The 19,514-nt window shown below is 38.3% G+C and overlaps 1 protein-coding gene across 31 annotated transcripts in view; it reads right to left on the bottom strand.

Annotated features, from left to right (window-relative positions):
- DST (dystonin) overlaps nucleotides 1-19,514 on the bottom strand; it is a 465,208-nt gene that overhangs the window by 8,257 nt on the left and 437,437 nt on the right. For 26 of the 31 annotated variants that reach the window (XM_053603771.1, XM_053603761.1, XM_053603774.1 and 23 more), the window contains 11 exons: nucleotides 16,661-16,855; nucleotides 16,043-16,171; nucleotides 12,216-12,359; nucleotides 11,059-11,247; nucleotides 9,074-9,203; nucleotides 6,860-7,023; nucleotides 5,819-5,981; nucleotides 4,577-4,731; nucleotides 4,324-4,398; nucleotides 3,399-3,416; nucleotides 550-667 (listed from right to left, as the gene is read on the bottom strand). In XM_053603771.1, the coding sequence (XP_053459746.1) occupies nucleotides 550-667; nucleotides 3,399-3,416; nucleotides 4,324-4,398; nucleotides 4,577-4,731; nucleotides 5,819-5,981; nucleotides 6,860-7,023; nucleotides 9,074-9,203; nucleotides 11,059-11,247; nucleotides 12,216-12,359; nucleotides 16,043-16,171; nucleotides 16,661-16,855 (1,480 nt within the window). The remainder of the gene's footprint in view (nucleotides 1-549; nucleotides 668-3,398; nucleotides 3,417-4,323; nucleotides 4,399-4,576; nucleotides 4,732-5,818; nucleotides 5,982-6,859; nucleotides 7,024-9,073; nucleotides 9,204-11,058; nucleotides 11,248-12,215; nucleotides 12,360-16,042; nucleotides 16,172-16,660; nucleotides 16,856-19,514) is intronic. The other 5 variants (XM_053603770.1, XM_053603745.1, XM_053603748.1 and 2 more) reach the window with 1 other exon arrangement.

Here is a 19,514-nt window from a genome sequence, read left to right as displayed (position 1 = left end):
TTTTGAAAATTGCAGAGGGTCTCACAAAGAAGATCTAGTCCATTATTTCCTGCCCACCTGTCTCATATTTATCTAGAAGAAGTTTAAAAAAAAAATCAAGGAGAAGGGCGGCGCCTGTGGCTCAGTGAGTAGGGCGCCAGCCCCATATGCCGAGGGTGGCGGGTTCAAACCCAGCCCCGGCCAAACTGCAACCAAAAAATAGCCGGGCGTTGTGACAGGCGCCTGTAGTCCCAGCTGCTCGGGAGGCTGAGGCAAGAGAATCGCGTAAGCCCAAGAGTTAGAGGTTGATGTGAGCCGTGTGAGGCCACGGCACTCTACCAAGGGCGGTACAGTGAGACTCTGTCTCTACCAAAAAAAAAAAAATTAAAGGAGAAGAACATGGTTCACGAGTGCCACAAGTTCTCTGGGAACTCATGGCTGACAGACCAATGTGAGACATTCACTATTGGAATAAATGACCAAAATTATGCCCAGTATGTTTTTGATGCTGAAAAAGAATACAAAATTGATATACTGCTATGATGTATCGTGACATGAGCATCTCCTTACCCCTGCAAGGGTCATTTTTCACTAAGAATTCATCGAGTGCCATCCATCCACCACCAACACGAACCATCACGGTACTTCGTAGGATCCGAACCAGCCGCAATTGCTGGGAGTCTCCAAACTGTGCGGTGAAGACAGAAATAACCTCTAATTGTCAATAATAATTCTAAACGAAAGGATGATGGGCAATTTGCAATAGTTCAAGCAACCGACTCTAATTTCTTGCTTAGTTTGTAGCAATTAGTAAAATTTCAGGAAAGGGGGTTTGTAATGATCTGCGCGTTAGGCGGCTGCATGCTGATTTAAGCCCCAAAGAAACAGTTTGAAAAAAAGATTATAAAGGTTACCAAGTGTCATATTGCAGCTTCGGCCTAAAATTATTTTCCTTTCTTGTGATAGAAACAGTATTAGTAAAGGTAGTCATTTTACGATGTTTCTAGAAGTTAAACACAGCTATGAAAATCAACATTGGCCCCCGTGTCCAGGGCTTATACAAAGTAAGAGGGCTCTAAGGAAAATTCACTATACTTTGACTCCTCTTCATTAAAACTACCTTTTATATTACATTAAAACTGTTTCCACTAAAGTATATGGGAGAAATCTTCGTAAGCTCATTTTGTTTTCTCTAAGAGCAGTTTTGACTTACAGGGACTAAAGTAGTAAATGAGTATGACTAACAAAAATTTCACAGTCAACTAAAATTTTTGCATCCCTAACGATCTGATAAATCAGTTTATTAAAGGCTACATTTATACGCCATTTCAGATTACTGTAATATGAGAATGGCCACCGACACATTATTAATGATGTAGCTTCCAAAACTATGAGAGTTTCTCTCAAAGCTGTTTATACCACAACTGTTGACACTAACTCACAAGCAATCATCCTCTTTTTGCCCTTTCAATAGGCTCATCAGTCACCTGGATGTGCTAAAAATTCTCCAATCCTGAATACATTTCTAGCCTAGTTCCTGGTAATATTTATTTGTTTTGAAAGCCTGTGAGAAATGATTTCATACTTTTAAATCACTTCTAATAGGCTCATGTCCAACTTATAAAAACTACCAGGCTAAATTTCATGGTTGCCAACCCAGAAGGGAACAAAGCAAAATGAACAGTCAATTAAACACAAATTCACTGTAAAGCAGGTAAAACACAAACTGTGACCTGACTGTGTTGTTTAAGTCATTATGGGATAAACAGAAAACTTTAAGTAGAAACCATCTGTTACTTTGCAGTGAGTTTTGACATTGAATTTCAGGAAGAGAACCCTCCAACAAAGCCAACCACGTTCCACTCAGGATCCTAAAACTCAGAAGGGCCCAGAAAGCAAGTAAAATGCACAGTAAGAACTTGTGCGTTTGCCATCAAACCTTGTTAAATAGCTATTTCTAAATCTGATTTTAAACACTGAGACTTAAGCTTTTCTCTAATCAAGACTGTTCCTGAAATTTAAATGAAAATTTTAAAATAAAAAAGATACATTTACTTTGTTAGAAAAAATTTGGTGCTGCTAATAAGCCAGGGGAAAGAAGGGGGTTTAAAGAGAATTACCCTTAAGAAACCAGATAATCGAACCAAATAATTCTGGGCCCAAGACCATGCTCAAAAAAAAATTGTGAAGGAAATAACTAGCAGTGCTTTATAGAGGTGACAATTCTAATAAATATGAATAATTTTCAATTTTATTGAAGGCATTCTCCAGACAGCTATCATTGTCTTCAAACTTCCCTAAGCTTCCCAATAGCCAAATTATGAGATAATAAAGAATGGGCTGATACTGCTCTTTGTGTTTTTGGTGAATAAAACCTTTTGAGGTAAATATTTCTCTCATCCTCTCCACAAATGAAAGACGCTATCCCATTTGCTGACTAAGAAAATAACAAAAATGGAAAAGTAATATGTTATGATATAACTGATAAAAGTTTTTTTTAAAAAATCTGTTTTAAAATAGCCAAATATTTCCATTTTAAATAAATTATCTGCTTGCAATAAATGGGGGAATAGGTAATTTGAAACTTGAGATGTAATATGGCTTAGGAACTAGATATGGTCAGGGACGATAGACTCATAATTCTTTCCAAAAGCTTACAGTAGAAAGAATCTTCTCCCGGAACATGTTTCTTATCTTTAGTTTCAAAATTCTGATGGTGAGGCAGTGCCACTGGACAGTTTTCTATTGCCTCCAATGTCAATATAAACATATGGTCAAGATGGCATGAAATATGACTTTAAGTTTGTGTAAGTTACATGTGATAACTTTCCACAAAAGGGGTGGCATCACTTGAAACCTGCAGGCTTAACACTTTAGGATGCAAAGCCCTAAATCAATGATTTGTAATAAGTGGAAAATGGCTGCCTTGCAGACAAAGTTACAAGTTACTCATGGCTGAGTGGCCAGGAGACCTCTCAGTCCTGTCTTCCTGTGTCACAGACGGATGCTGGTCATCCTCGGCTACCTGTACACCACATTTCCTAAACAGTCAAACACCAAGGAGGCTACACAGAGATGTGTGGAGAATTGAATTTGTATTCCACTGAGTATTTGCATAAAACATATGCTAATGGTATTATTAAAACAGGGAAATGAAAATCGCATTTGAAGCACGGTAGCCAAGCTACAATTCATTATCTGGTTTGCTTAAAAGTAATCTCCTCATTTGAGACACAAGGCAAAAAGGAATCCTGGTTCAAGGACCCTTATAGCGCTCACAGAGAGACACCACGCTAACCAACAATGGAGTAGCTAGGGAGACAGCATGGGAAAGATTGGCCATGGCAAGCTTCAATGACTATGAATTCGAGTTAAAAAGAATCATCAGGAACTTGAGCATACATTCCACTGGTTTATACCTGATTTCCCAGGAAGAACTGATAAAAAAAAATGGAAAATGGAAGAAAGACACAATTAGTTCAACAGGAAACGTTCTCTGTGACTGTAGAACACACACACATCCTCACACTCCGGCTTCTGGATGTAGTTTCTAGTTCAGAGATGTGCAAGCACCCAGCTGTCCCAATGTCAAACCAAATAATCAGAAAATTTTCTCTTTGAATTTTATTTCGGGGGGGGGAGGGAGAATCTTAGTATTTCAAATTGAAATTAAAAACTTGAATAGACAGATGAATATTTTCAATATGGAAGTATATGAGTATAAAAATGAACACTGTGTTATTTGTAAGGAACACACTGTGTCAGGGGAACTCAGCACATCTCCTATCCAGCTACTACAGATACCAGATGTTCCAAAAAAGAGAAACAAAAAACAGAGGGAGAGTGATGAAGTCACACTGTTCTTCTGTTTTGAAGAGGGTGAACCAACTTGATTGAGATTTTGAATATAAGCAAAAGTTACTGCACAGGTGGGAAAAACATTGCCTCTTTTTCATAGTTATAAAAATGAGTCAATATTTTTAACTTTGTGGTGCTGGTTTAAAATAGCTTTGCCATTTGAAATCTGAAAACTCACCTTTTAATCATAATAAAATATAAAGTAAAAGGAAACAACCTAAATTTTTGGAATTTGAGTGTTGTCCTGTGAATAATTCTCTACTTCAAAGTAGAAAATGTTCTAAATGTCAAAGATATATCCTACTGTTCAAAATGCAGGCCACCTTGGTATAACTTAAAATGATAAAAGTTGGGAGCTTCATAAACCGTTTAATTTTGGAGGTAAAATAAACAATCAGAATTCCTAGAAAACAATGCTGATCAAATTGCAAATAAATTTCAATTTCTATCTTTTGAAGAAAGTACCAAGTTATTTTGAAAACTTACCCTGTATTTGTTATCACCGATCTGTTCAACTTGAAATCGTTTTGCACATTTACACTTAGCTACCTGCCTTGTCACCTGCCAAAAACGACAATGAAATAGTCACTTCAATGTTAGCCTTTACATAGTGGAATCCTTAAAACTCTGACACAACTAGTTCTAAAGTGGAAATACAGAAAATGTTTGCATGAAGTGTGCATGACACGCGGGAAGAACACACTCTTATGGTGGCAGGCAGTGGGACGCTAATGAGTACCTCATCTTCGATTTTGTCAGCGTCTGTGACAGGTTTATAAGCATCTTTGTTTGGATGAAGGGCTGCTACAAATTCGTAGTAGTCGATGTATCCGTCACCGTCTCTGTCAAAGATGTCAGCGACTGCACTCATCTCCAGGCGGCTGGTTGGAAACTCTAAGATGTTCAAAAGAAGAGTAAGGCGGGTAGCTTGTTAATTCTGTCTAAGACATTCTTCATTGCACTTTTGAATCTTAGTATGGAGGGTTCAATTATTAGGGAGATCAAATATGTTAAAATCCTTTAAAAAAATAAAAAGCTGAATGATAGCTATGTACGTGATCCAAAGTTATCTTTATTTGGATGAATTGTATGAAAATGTTTTTGTGGGTCAGCAATTCCACAGAGTTCCAGTACTACTGAAGGAATAATTAATTCAAAGTTTACTTTAAGAATGATGCTTAGTAACACCTATCAGGGAAATAACCTATAAATGACTAACCCTTCAAACAAGAGGGTGACAAATATCTTTTTTTTTTTTTTTTGAGACAGAGTGAGAAAGACTGAGTGCCATGGTATCACAGTTCACAGCAACCTCAAACTCCTGGGCTCAACTGACCCTCCTGACTTAACCTCCCAAGTAGCTGCGACTACAGGCACCTACCACAACACCTAGCTAGTTTTCCTATTTTTAATAGAAACAGGGTTTCCTTCTTGCTCAGGCTGATCTCAAACTCCTGAGCTCAAGTAATCCATCCACCTTGGCCTCTCAGAGTGCTGGGATTATAGACGTGAGCCACCATACCCAGCCTGAGTATCTTAAGAATTTTAACAGAGTTCTAATTTCCAATTATTAATGACCATGTTAGCTCAGAATGTGAATTACAATGAAAAAGAAAGGAAAAAGCATTCCTATTATATGCCACACAACACAAAAACCTAAGACTCACATACAGAATGTCCATAAAGTTCGTGTGCAAAATTTAAAATACTTTATGGACATTATTTTAAATTGTACATGAACTTATGGACACCCTGTATTATTGACTTTACTATACTCATGAAGACAGGATTCATTAGTAGTGTATGCTTGATTCCAGAGCCATCATTTTTTACCAAAGACACTTTTTTTTAAGGTTTGTGACTTACTACCCAAGACAATGTTGTATCAGTAACACACATAAAAATGTAGTCCCACAATTTTAATCTGTGCCTACTTTCTTTAAAAATCTCCTTAGTTACAGTCACCTGTCTTGGGACTTACTTGAGGAAAGAATCCCATCAATAAATTCCTGTCGTGTTATTTTCCCATCCTGATCTTTATCAATCCTCCTGAAGAAGTCCATTACTCGAGATTTCTTGTGATTCATCCATCGCATGTATTTTTTGCGCCAGATATCAAAATCGAAGTTAGCAAATTCTCTCAGCTAAAGAGGACAGAAGGCACTTTGGTTAATGCTATGCTCAAATTATATCTTATACTGTATGAATAAATTCTTTATATAACTTTTTTTAGGTAACACACACATCTTTCCCATTTCCAAAAAAGATGATTTTACAAAGGAGACTCCAGAAACTATTCTTTCTTTATAGTTTTATTATTATCATCACTGATTTTTCTTTACAAATAGAACTGCTAAAAATTTAAACTGAAAATTTCTGATTAAGGGCGGTCTGCCCCAAAGTATGGCCACTAGTCACAGTCCTTGAAAACAGCAGGCCCACTCAATAGCTCAACTCACCCAACCTCTTACTTTCTCCGCCTCTGTACTATTAGCCACTCTCTTAACTCCCTAGACTTCTAAAAATTTCCCAGTTTCAGAATCTAAAATTCTGAATCTTATATATAGGATACTCACAGTTAAAGGATCTGAATTATAAATAATTATATTTTCCAGGAAGTACCTCCAGAAAAATATGTCAAGTTAGATCCTGTCTTAAGGAATCAGGTTCTGATTATTAAAATAAAAGAATTTTTTTTACTTTGATTCCCTAAATCCAAACCCCAAGTATCAGTTTTCCACAAAATTATACACACTTGCAGTATTCATTTTATAAATAAAACATATACTCAAAGAGTAAGAATTTGCTTATCAATTATCAGAGAAGCTTTTTTTTAAAATCAATATTTTGTCAATGAGTTACGGTGAATGATGCAAATGACCAAATGATGAACATAAGGGTTTTCTAAGTAAGAATTTGCTTATCAATTATCATAAAAGCTTTTTTTTAAAATCAGTATTTTGTCAATGAGTTACGGTGAATGATGCAAATGACCAAACGATGAACATAAGGGTTTTCTAACCTCCTCTAGCCTGTCCAAGGCATCGTTGAGCTTTCTCCTCCTTTCCAATGCCAGGAGCCAGACCTGCTGCCATTTGCTCACCAGTAAGTTCACCCTGGGATTCTTGGTTTCAATTTGCGTTTGTGATCCAGAGGGATACAAGCTGGATGCCGGGAAGCGTTTTCCTGTTAAAATGAACTTAGTTAGGGTGGCCGTTTCCAGGCTTCTGACATGAGGTAAGGCTTGGCCTTTTTGGTTCCTAGCTAAGACCAAATCAAGCTTAATTATTGAATTATTACAAGTAAAAATATCCTAATTTAGAAGATGCATAATGTCAAGATCCAACTCTGTTTTACTCATGAAGGATCATTTACATACTGTTTGTGTAATTTAGAAAAATATATCTTGACAGGGACATTTTTAAATAGTGGAATGCTCTCTCAATAAGTTTATGCTTAAAATGTCCTCCAGCTCAAAATTCACAGTGTTTCAATGACAATGCAGCATGCTGTGATCCTTCTCTTTGTTAAGGCAAGATGAAAGAAATCTCCCAGGGCATGGAGATAGATCTCAGAAGCCACTGGGAGAAACCCAGCTGCCCCTCTTAGACAAAAGGCTAAAAGGAAGGGCAGGTGAGGGCAGGAAGACATTAAGAGTCAGAGCAAGAGGCTTTACGAATTCCAATTAAATATGAGAGGACAGGCTAAAACAATTAAGTTCACAAACTTGTGCTAGAAAACTAGTGCTACTTACCTATTGCTGAGTATCACTTGGTCACCTCCAAAGTATGTCCTCGGGAAGCTCTGCAGTGACACCAGTGCCTAGTCCGCCCTTTGAGGCAATTTTAGAACTCTTTTTCTGGACTGGGCTTCAGACCTGTCATCATATGAAGTCTGACAATTAAGTTCAGAAACTCATCCTAGAAAAAGTGCTTTCAAAGACCGACTAGGCACTGGCATCAGTGCATAGCTTCCAAGGGGAGGACTTTGAAGGTGACCACAGAGATAGTTAACAAAAAGGTATGGAGCATTCTTCCAGCATGAGTTTGCAAACTTAACTGTTGGACCTTGTTGTGCGCAGGGTCCCAGCTGGGCTCAAGTCCACTTTCCACTGAAACAGCACGTCTCCTGCGCATAGCATCATCCCCAAGTTTTCTGCCTTATGGAGGTATCTTCTCCCACTTCCCAGCTATGTTTCACAAGTTTCAACAATTAGACAAAATAATACATTTTCCTCATCCAACTAAACGGTTAAATGTAGGCCAGCAAAATGACTGGCCTAACGTCATACAGAATGTTAAGAGTCCAGGCTGGGACGTACATCGATAATTAATATTTATCGAGCATTTAACAATATGCCTGTGAGAACGTTAAGTACTTCAACTGCATTTGCTCATTTAATTCTCATTGCAGCCCAAGGAAGGTATAATTAGCCCCTTTCACAGATGACAAAATTGAAGTCCAGAGAGAGTTTAAGTTACTTGTCCAAAATTTTGCTTCCCAGTTGTTAAGTGGTGGAGAGAGCTGAGGCGTCTCCAGGGCTCCTCACCAGTTTGTTACCTTGTCTCCTTGGGGAATACAGTAATTACAGCAGCTCTGACACCTCTCCTTTTTAAATTACCCCCCCCACTAAGAAATACACAAAATATACTTCCATTCAGAAATATACAAAACGTATGACATCAACTGTGCTCCTTTTAAATCTTTGTCTAGCTAACTCTTACTCTCTTGACGTTATTTCATTGGGTTAAGGTACCCCAGAAAATAAATAGAGCTAAAATCACATGAACACAGGCGAAGTCCATCAGATTGCTGGTCACTAATTAGGTCACGAACTTTAGGTTCAATTAGGTCATGAACTTTATCCAGGTCATGGTCCTTTCTGTTCCATTCAGCCTTAACATTATATAATAGAAGAAAAATGAGAAATTCAAAGGGCGTGATTTCTGTTTTTGTTTCACATTTTTTCCAGCTTCTTTTAGCTAACCTGAAAGATACACTTTAAGCAAACAAAGCTAAATATAGAAACCCGGATTTATCTTTTCTTTTATTTTTAAACAAGTTGTTGTAATACTTGAGTCCATGTATTCTTTTAAGAGGATCTTTTATGATAAGAGGACTCACGTAGAATCACCAACTGCTCTAACATTTTCAGAATCAAATGATAACTCATAATAAAAGGAAACTATCTGCCTTGTTTAACATCTACATTTTAAAGAAACTGGCCACTGCTTACTTCCCACCCGTCCCTTGTCCAGCACGGGAATGTGGGACTGTAATGAGGCAGGGTCAGCTGTCCTTCTCTTATAGGTCTTGGTAACTTTATCAACATCAGGCTGTTTTCTGGTCATTTCCTCCATGAAGGTCTGAAATGAAAAAAAAAAAAAAAAAAAAAAAAATGGAGTCAATTAAATAAAAGCACACCAGAGAAAACCCATCTTTAAAAATGAACTGAAAGAACCGTGCTATTATTTCCAAAGAAGAATAATCACCAGGTTTTAGCTTTAGGGGAAAAAAAGTCTAAGCCATCTTCATACATAGTACACCATTCACTAATTTTTAAAGAATGCAAATTTTTTTAAATTTCAGATTACTACGCGGGTATAGATGATGACTGCAGCTCAATCCACAACTGCCAAGACATGGAAGCAATCCAAGTGCCCTCAACCCATGCATGGATCAACCAACTGTGGTCTATGTATACCATGGAATACTATTCAGCCATGAAAAAGATGAAAATTCACATATTTTGTATTTACCTGGATGGAGTTGAAGCATATTCTTCTTAGGAAAGTATCATAAGAATGGAAAAGCAAGTAGCCAATGTATTAAATACTAATATGAAACCAAAAGAAAAACAAGTACACTCCGGAACTTGAAAAATACGAGTATATTCAAGGAGTGGGGGAGGGGCAGTAGGGAAAGGAGAAGGGGAGGAGAGAGGGTGTTTGGTAAACTCTCACCTAATGTGCACAAGGTAAGGGTATACAGAATGCAAAATGTTAAAGCTGGCAAAGAGAGTAAATTAAAATTAAGAATAAAAACAGTTTTAGTTTGAAGACTACACATGGGAGCTGTCCTATGAATGAAATAACCTGTGTACCAAGGAAGTTCAAGGAACCATTTAGCTGGGCTGTTCCCTAGGACTTTTTTGTGGCAGGTTTCGCCTAAATACTTGAAATATTTATGATGGCTTTGATATCCAGCGACACAATTCACCTTAAATATGGCTGCATCAAAATATTCACAATGAAGATATTCCAAGGAGGATGAGTGTTATTCATGTTAAAGTTTGTACGGTTATATGGAGAAGATCTGACTACCTGACCATTGCTCACCTTATCTCTTCTGGCTTATTAGTACTATCGTCTAGGTGTCTCTCTACCTGGAGTTTGTAGCGAAGGCTAAGGAAAGGCAGAGATTGTGAAAAGCGATGGGGAAAGGAGAGGCAGACAAAAATGAAAAGTAAAGGAATACATTTCTGGAATATGTGTCCCACTGGAGAACTCAGACCACTTCGATACCTGTAACTAGAAGGCGACGTGACCTGAGACCCTTAGGGCCATTATGGGCAGTGGTATCTTAGACTTCCATTAAAATTACAAACCCAGTAATGTTAACTGCTTAGCTAGCTGAGCTCACACTGACTGTTTCTCTTCGTAAATGCACATTAAACCAACCAACAAGCCACTGCATAAATCAGAGTGAATGTGACTCCCAGCGTTTAACTTTAAACAAGTAGGATACACAGGGGAAGTAGTTTTCCTCCTTAAGATGATGTGTTCCCTTTTACATATGATGGATCTGTGGTAACGGTGGTCATCCTGGGAGACAGATGAAAGTGCAAACACAGAGCAATAAAACAAGGCCCCAGATGACACCACCTGGCTGGATGGCATCACCAAAAAGGAGAGAGCAGAGTGAAAGAGTGAGAGGGGTCAGAGAGCTGCGGATAACGTGCAAGCCCCGAGGAGAGGTGCAGTGTGAGACAGGGCCACGTGGGTATAATTTCACGGAGGACAAAGAAGGAAGTCTCGGAGGATTACTGTGAAGGTAGGTTTTAAGGCAGCTGTGGAATTTGAAATCTAGTTGTAAGGAGCAGAGGAGTATGTTCCAAGAAGTGAAAATAACAAGCATACAACAAGGTTTTGATAAGTACAGCAGTGAAAGGAAAGAAACTGAGACGAGGGCTAACGGGAGTTAGGATTGTATTTATTTTACCTGGTGTTCTGCAATGAGGGCTTTCACTTCTTCAATCTCCTGAGGGATTACTTCTTTATCCTTATCGGTGAGTGTGGTTTCAGCCCACTGCAACCAAGCCAGCAAAGCTTCCAACAATTCCTGCTTAGCAATAAGCCCAGCCAGCGCACTCGCTAATCTCTGCTGATGTTGTTTGGCCCAGGCCAGCACCTGTTAGAGAAACAAATGTCTCTGAATTTCTTTCAACGTAGGAAATAATTGCATTGATATAAAATAAATAGCATTTTAGTTGTAGATTAGGATCATTCTCTGCTAGACCCATACTACTTCTAGTCTTTCCAGATCCGATCAGCGGCCCTAAGACCCAGCTTCAGGAGGACAGGGGAGCCCACTATGATGGTCGTCACCTGCAGAATTTAAAGATGTATGTCCATCACCCAGGCTTCTTTTGCCTTTCTAATTTACAATTGAACACGTGTGCCCTGATGGATCAAGTATGCTTCCTTTATGCAGCAAAGCAGAAATAAGAAGGCGAATATTTTAGCCAGAGAATTAAGACTTCACACATATCAATTCATTCCACAAGTATGCATTGCTCCGAGGCACCATTCAACTGTGGGATCATTCAACAGACACACGTGGAAATGTGACAAAATGTCATACAGTGAACCAAATATCTATCTGCCTTCTAACTTTCCAGAGACAGAGCTTCAAAATTCCCTTTAACTTTTTTTTTTTTTTTGTAGAGACAGAGTCTCACTTTACCGCCCTCGGTAGAGTGCCATGGCGTCACACGGCTCACAGCAACCTCCAGCTCTTGGGCTTACATGATTCTCTTGCATCAGCCTCCCAAGTAGCTGGGACTACAGGCGCCCGCCACAACGTCCGGCTATTTTTTTGTTGCAGTTTGGCCGGGGCTGGGTTTGAACCCACCACCCTCGGCATATGGGGCCGGCGCCCTGCTCACTGAGCCACAGGCGCCGCCCCCCTTTAACTTTTAAGGAAAAGTGAATTTCAGAGACAAGTGATGTACATAATAAGAATATTCTGAAGACCATTTTCTATGTAGAGGTCTCACTTTCCTGGGGTTGTTAAGTGTATGTTAATTGCTGAAATTTCCCACACCCTCCAACTCTCAGTGCTCTTGCTGCTCTGAAGATCATCTGAGACACACTGACCTCCTCAAACCTGGCCCGGATGATCGTTATCCAGTGCTTAATGGTGGTGATGGAATCAGGGTGGCAGATCGCCAAAACAGCGTCTCCCATATTGGTGGCTTTATTTAGTTCAGCTCTTTTCTCTTCCAGTTTCTTCATGAATTCCTACAGCAGAAACAAAGACTTCAAGTAGTTGCTGGCTGAAAACAAAACACTGTGATGTTTGTTTGACTGTCAGGGTTAAACAAATCAACAAGAACTTCAACTGGTTTATTCACAGTGGAAATCATCCACTAAGTGGGGAGACAAGGAGGACAAAATAGAAAATATATTACAGCGTTCAAAATAGGAGTACAGGTGTTCCTTGGTATCCCAGGGACTGGTCCTGTGCACCAGTAAATACTAAAATCCTCAGATGCTCATGTCACTTGCATAAAATGACAGTATTTGCATATAATCTATGCACATCCTCCTGTTATATTTGAAATCATCCCTGGATTACAAATCATACCTATACAATTTAAAATGCTATGTAAATAATCGTTACGGTATATTGTTTAGGGAATAATGAGAAGAAAAAAGTTTGTGCAATGTTCAGTACAGATACAGCCATCCATTTAAAAAAAAAATTTTTTTCACCCGAGGTTGGTTTAATCCATAGATGAGGCAGAAAGCCAACTCATGCTTTAAAAATGCATCATAAAAAAAGAAAACCTCTCCTACGTTTGCATATATTATGCTTATATTATTAGTGGAGAGTAGGATTGGCAGACAGGATTGCCAGAGATAGAAACAATATTGATTGCAATTATTTAAAACAGCCTTAACTGCTCCAGGAAAGGTAGGAACTTGTACACTAAAGTACCAAAAAGAAAGAAGGCGGGGTAAAGAACTAGAAATGTTTAGGGGTGTGGGAGAGAAGGCAAAATATTTAGGCATGGAAAAGTCACGGGGAGGTTGGAGGGAGCAGAAACCCTGCGAGAGAACCATCCCTTTAAAAAGTCCCTAAGCGTCACTCTCCTCTGTGCCGCAATTTTGGCACGTCTAGCCAGTTTCTGTGGGAGAATGGGATGGACAAAGCCCTGAACGAAGATTAAGGATAATTTTACAAAAAAGCTTTTTACAAATGGCTCACACACATAATTATACTTTTTACCATCAGAACCATCCATCAATAACATGGACCACACAACTCTACAAATATGGTTAAAAAAACGAGGACCTCTGTCCTAACAAATGTGACATGCTTTCTCACCTGTCCATCCCCATTTACGAGGGCTAAGCCGGTGGCGCTGACAGTGAGTACCAGAGGCTGCGGCCATAGCTGCTGCCCTTAATATGAACAGCAGGTGTTCACAGTAAAATGTGTTTTACTGTAACACGTGGTGACCGTGTGTTTCTAACCTCTGTGAAGCAGCTTTGTTAAATACCTCCTACTCTAGCATGTCACCATCATTATTTACATATATCTACTAGATTCCAAGGTCCAACAGACTGTGTTGCTCATTTTTGTATTTCTGGTAATTGGTTCAAGAGTTTTGTGATTGGTTGAATAAATGCTTTTAGTCCTTTTCCTTATGAATGTTTATTCTCATAAAGTCAAGGTTCAATTAACCATTTACTTTTTTAATATCACCTCCTTTTTCAATGTCAATAACCAACTTTAAAAAATATTTTAATTTCCCCCAATACAGACCTACTTAAATGAAAAAACTAAAAAACAAAAAACAAACAAACAACAACAAAAAAAAAAACCCCTTTTATTAGGAAGAGAAAAGTGTACACTAATCCAAGAGCTGTGTTTCCCCAGAGAATAATGGATACAAATCACATCCTTCCAATAACGTCTACGTCGGGAACAGGCAGGGTTCATGCCCCGGATTTGGTGGCCTGGACCATGAACTCCCTGCCCCCTTCACTACTCTTCCAATCAAGTCTGAATGTTACTGGAGTGGTTTGCACGTCTGTGAGAAAGATGGACATTTTTAGAAGTTGGATTATACTGAGAAGTCTCTAGTCCTGGTGCTGAGAAATTAAATCAAATATTCGGTTTTTCTTCAATCGGCAAATGGTGAATGTGTGAATAGAAGCAGAGGAAACTAAAGGGAATGAATAATGTTACTGCAAAGTATTATTACTGAGAAGCACTTTATAAAATTGCAGGTAATTTTATGCTATTTGAAACTATTTAAAAATAATCTGTTGGCCAGGTGCAGTGTCTCATGCCTATAATCCTAACACTCTGGAAGGCCCAGGCAGGTGGACTGCTTGAGCTCAGGAGTTCAAGACTAGCCTGAGCAAGAGCGAGACCCCATCTCTACTAAAAATAGAAAAACTGAGGCAACATGATCACTTGAGCCCAAACAGCTTGAGATTGCCGTGAGCTATGATGCCATAGCACTCTAGCTATGGGTGCCAGAGTGAGACTCGCTCTCAAAAAATAAAATAAAGACAGAGGTTTGGGAGGACCCATAAAAAAAAAAAAATAAATAAAATAAAGTAAAATAAAAAATAATAAAGATAACTTGTTGTAAAAACCACTACCCCAGCTCTGAATACTGGCCTCCTGAAGGTCCCCTGGTCTTGCTGTGAGGGTGGGGATACCACAAATAGGCTCTTTTCTGTAAGGTGCTAGATATATACTACGGGCTTCAGGGAATGTCCAACAGACACTTCCTGCTACTCTGAGAACCTGCTAAACCCAAGTGTATAGTGGAACTGAATGGCGGCTGACGGTCAGCCCCCAATAACACTGTATAAACTAGATTTTCAAAATATTAAGCTGAATTTAAAATTTACAGTAAATTTGATGTAATTGTCCTATGCTTACATCCTAGCTTCAAATTTAGCATTTCATTCCTGAGGATACTACTCTATAAGACTTGTGTTGCTTTTTTAACGACAAGGCAGTATTTCATTGCCATAGGTTAGGTAATCCACCTTTGAGAGAGGGTATTAATTAAAATAAAAAGTCTCTATTGATGATGTTATCCATGCTGCACTGGAATTAATGATGTATTTGACCAACTTGACCTTGACAGGCAGGCTTATTTAATGGTGTGAAAAAGATCCATTAAAGTTCATAGAAAATGCTGATGTCAACACTGCAATGAATGTTACCACTTCAAATTCCTGACTTTTGAGTCAAAGGTTAGAAAACATCTGTTAAAAGCTATCTGGTTCATTCTCTTAAGGGTCTTGCCAAGTTCCATGCATTGCCACAGGAAAGATCTTGAATTGAAAATTCAACAGTCAGATGTTTACTTGGTTAGTTATTCAACATTATATTTATGGAATTCATTTTTTAAAATTTATAATTTATATTATAGGTTACTTGTAAAAAGAATTTTAAAAGCCCCTGATTAAAAAACAGAAGCAGCTGAGGCTTGAAAATAAAATTTAAATATGAGTAGTTATTAAATTGCTTGTATTATTTACAAAGGTCAAAGTTATTAATGCACAATTCCACCGTATAATTTTATAAATGCCAAATGTTCATTAAGGAAGTTTCATTTTGGAAATCACATTAAAGTGCAAGAAAATTGACCAATTTTGGTCAGAAGCCAAATTAATCCCTAGAAGAATCTATGTGCTTCCTAGAGATAGGGAAGAGAGTGACTAATTTAAGAACAACACCTTCTCTGCAAAGAATACATAAGAAGACAGCTACGTTCACGTGTGTGTGAGTGCCCGGGGCACAGACATGAGCAGGTGAAGACATGTCAATTCAGAAATGTACCCGAATGCTTAATTACTTCTCAGGATGAGAAATATTTATGCAGTTGATATTTGCAATCATGAGTCTATTTTACCTTCTTTGTTCACCTGTTTATTTAAGTATTACTCACTTTATGCTGATCAATGAGAGTGCGGAGAGCATCCTCATCGTCCGGGAGAACGCCATGGAAACGCAGGGTCTGCTCCGCCTCCGCCAGCCACTCCAGGAGGGCATGGACCACCGAGTGAAACTCCTCTGCCTACCAGTTCACACACACACATCCCAAATATGCCTGTTAGCAAAATTTATAGAACTGTACAGATTCATCCCCTCAAAACAAGTCTTAAATTTAAACTGATTATAATATATGCATTATTACCCTCACTAAAAAAATAAAGATGTATGTATTTTACACATGTAAGAAAGCATCTTACCTATCAAATGCCTATCTGGAGACAAATTCACCATTATAACAACTTGATTTTTAGAAGAATGGCAGCCTGTCTTTCTTTCAAGCTGAAAAATTACTCAAGCAGCACTTTTATGTGAAAATTAGAAACTCTCCCTCTGAGAGTAATTTAAATTCTTGAGGGAAGGCAGGGGAAGAACCAAGGCAATTATGCTATCAGAATTTCCTCCTTCGTGACTGTCCTGGTAGAGGAATGAGCCTCCCGGTTCTTTACTAGCGACTTCTTATTGGAGTTGGACTTTTTCCATTATACCCAGCTCTAAGGAGTATGGCTCTTACCTGGCGCAGGGCTGCTTCTAATCGTGTCTGCTTTGATATAGAAAGTGCACACACGGTCTCCCAGCGTGTGCTCAGCTCCTGCATCTGGACCTTGACCCAGGAGGAGTCATCCCGGCTGCCTTCTATCAGCTCTCGGGCAGAGCGCTTCAAGGCCTGCACGCTGCTGGTCCTCTTCCCCAGCTCTTTCTGGAAGGCCTAAGAAGATCATATTTTTTATGAATTAATTTTTAATTACCAAACCAAAACAGCAAAATACCCTGTTTGAAATAGAGATGTGTATATATCATCCACCTACGTTTAAAACTTGTTAATGACCATATTTTTGGCAGAATCTTCAGAAGATAAGAAATGATGACCTTCAAATAGGATCCCATCTGAGCCCTGTCAAGAATGCAGTCCTGTATAGATTTGTTTAGTCTTGTAACATTCTCAAGAGGGAACCAGACAGGATTACTTTGTTTTTGTTTGTTTGTTTTTGGAGACAGGTCTCATTCTATTGCCTACGCAGAGTGCAGTGGTGTGATCACAGGTCATAGCAACCTCAAACTTCTGGGCTTAAGCCATCCTCACACTTCAGCCTCCTTAGTAGCTGAGACTACAGGTGTGTGCCAACCATGCCTGGCTACTGGTAGAGATGGGTCTCATAATTTTACTCAAGCTGGTGTCAAATTCCTGGCCTCAAGTGATCCTCCCACCCGACCTCCCAAAGTGCTAGGATTACAGGCATGAGCCAGTGCACCCACCCAGTTACCTTCTTTTTTAATGACACATTGGATTTAAATAATGACAGCTATCTTCTTTACTTCAATTTCATTTTAGAAAATGCATCAAATTCTTTATTTCCTATTATTTTTTAATATGGTGCTCTAATCCCTCTCAAATCATGAGTGTGAGTGCCGAGTGTGTGCTGGCTACCACACTACTGTAAGAGACACATCTAAGAGACCACCAGAGGACTAAGGTAACCCTCGTGTCTGCCACGGGGGTCTGAGAGACCATGGCAGGGAATCCCATAGGCACTTGGCACATGGTGCTTCTTTTCTGTATCTGCCTTGGTCTTTGATAAGCATTCTAGATACTAACTTACAATGTCAAATGTAGAGGCCTAAATCCCTATCTGTCACCGCAGAGGAAAAGCTTTTTTTTCCCCCTGTCTAATTTTGATGAACTTTTTGATGTTCCTGGAATTAAATTGGCTTCTTTCGGCCACAGACTTAATCCGAGAAGTGGGCCCGGGGTTCTGTATTTTTGATCCAAGTGTCTGATAAGCAAGCAGGTATTTCCAATAACCAATATTCTCTCTACAATGAAATTAACTTATTTTTAATAGATCATTACAAACTGATGTAACCAGAATAGGTCTCTATTCTGACACTCGGATCATTCACAAATATGAGCCCATCACAAAAATGATGAATTCTTTGATTTCATTGTTACAGCGTTAAATGAGATGTACCTGCAAATAGATAAGCACACACACAAATACACACGTACGCACACACAAAAACACGTGTATAGAACTTATAGTATGTTATCATTCCATTTATGATTGGACTAGTCCAATAGTTCTGAATAGACTTTCCATTATACTTTGTATACTTGAGCTTAAGTCTTTGGATTACACTACTAATGCTAAATGATTAATTTGTTCTTGATGACCTTCAATATATAAAAAATCTGGCAAGTATCTAAGGCAGTAAATATTTAGACAGTGAGCTTACAAAAATGGTATTTATGTGAAAAGTAACATTACAGTATTCATTACTCACTGAATGAATGCCAGGAAACAGCAAAGTTTGTATTAATCAAGCAAAAAACATTTGTTTCAATATAAGCAAAGCAATATAATTTGTAAAGTATTTAATTTTTGTAGGCCTGATCAATGTTCTTTACTTATTCTTTTGTTTTCTGTTAATATTAAACTTTTACAAACTCTTTCATGGGTATAATAATAGAATAGAACAGGAAAGGTTAAATAAATATGCGAAAGGACCAACTATTTAAAAAAGAACAGATAAGATCAAAACAGCATAATCAGTACACAGAGAACATTTTTAAATAAAACAAATTTTCTTAACTCCAAATTTATAAAGTAGAGAGGAAATGTGTCATGAATTCAAAAGTAGGGTGCTGTAAGATATCGATAAATAAAATCAACTCTGATACAACCATTCTGCATTGGAACGGTGCTTCTTGTTTCCAAATTCTTTAAGTTATTTTATATCATTAGATCACAATTTAGAACAGTGGTTCTCAACCTGTGGGTCGTGACCCCTTTTTAACAATGAAAATACATTACGGCATTAGGAAGGCTGAGAACCACTGATTTAGAACTTAGTCGGACACCTTGAACATTTTTACCTCTGATTTGCATGACAGGGTCACATGCACATCAGGAGAGTGCAGGGAAACCAATTTTCTTGAGGTAAATAATAATTAAATCTCTCACAGCACATGCTTCTGAATCATAAATAGCTATTTACGGCAAGGTTAAAACAGTTTTTTTCTTAGTAAGTTTTTTCTTTCTTTTAAAAAGCAACCGATCATTGACTTTGATGCATCATGTCACAAATCCAGACACTCATGCAATGACTTAGTGTCAGGTCACTGAAAGAATGATTTTAAATTTTATTACATAATTGTTTAAGTGAAAAACTAAAGACAGTAAACCATTCTTGATTCACGTTTTAAAGCACCCTAGACAAAATTGCTTTCTAAGTTCTAAAAAGGTTTTACATTTGGTAATTAAAAACAAAGGTCTTTCACTGATACTAAGGTAGTTTTCCCCCATCACTTTAAAGTTGGCTTCCTGAGTCTGCTCAAAAGAAAAACATATTCCAACAATAAAGACTGT

This window comes from Nycticebus coucang, chromosome 9 (genome assembly GCF_027406575.1).
Source record: "Nycticebus coucang isolate mNycCou1 chromosome 9, mNycCou1.pri, whole genome shotgun sequence".
Lineage (NCBI taxonomy): Eukaryota > Metazoa > Chordata > Mammalia > Primates > Lorisidae > Nycticebus > Nycticebus coucang.
Note: the sequence above shows the minus strand (reverse complement) of the source record. Positions and strands in the feature narration are given on the sequence as shown.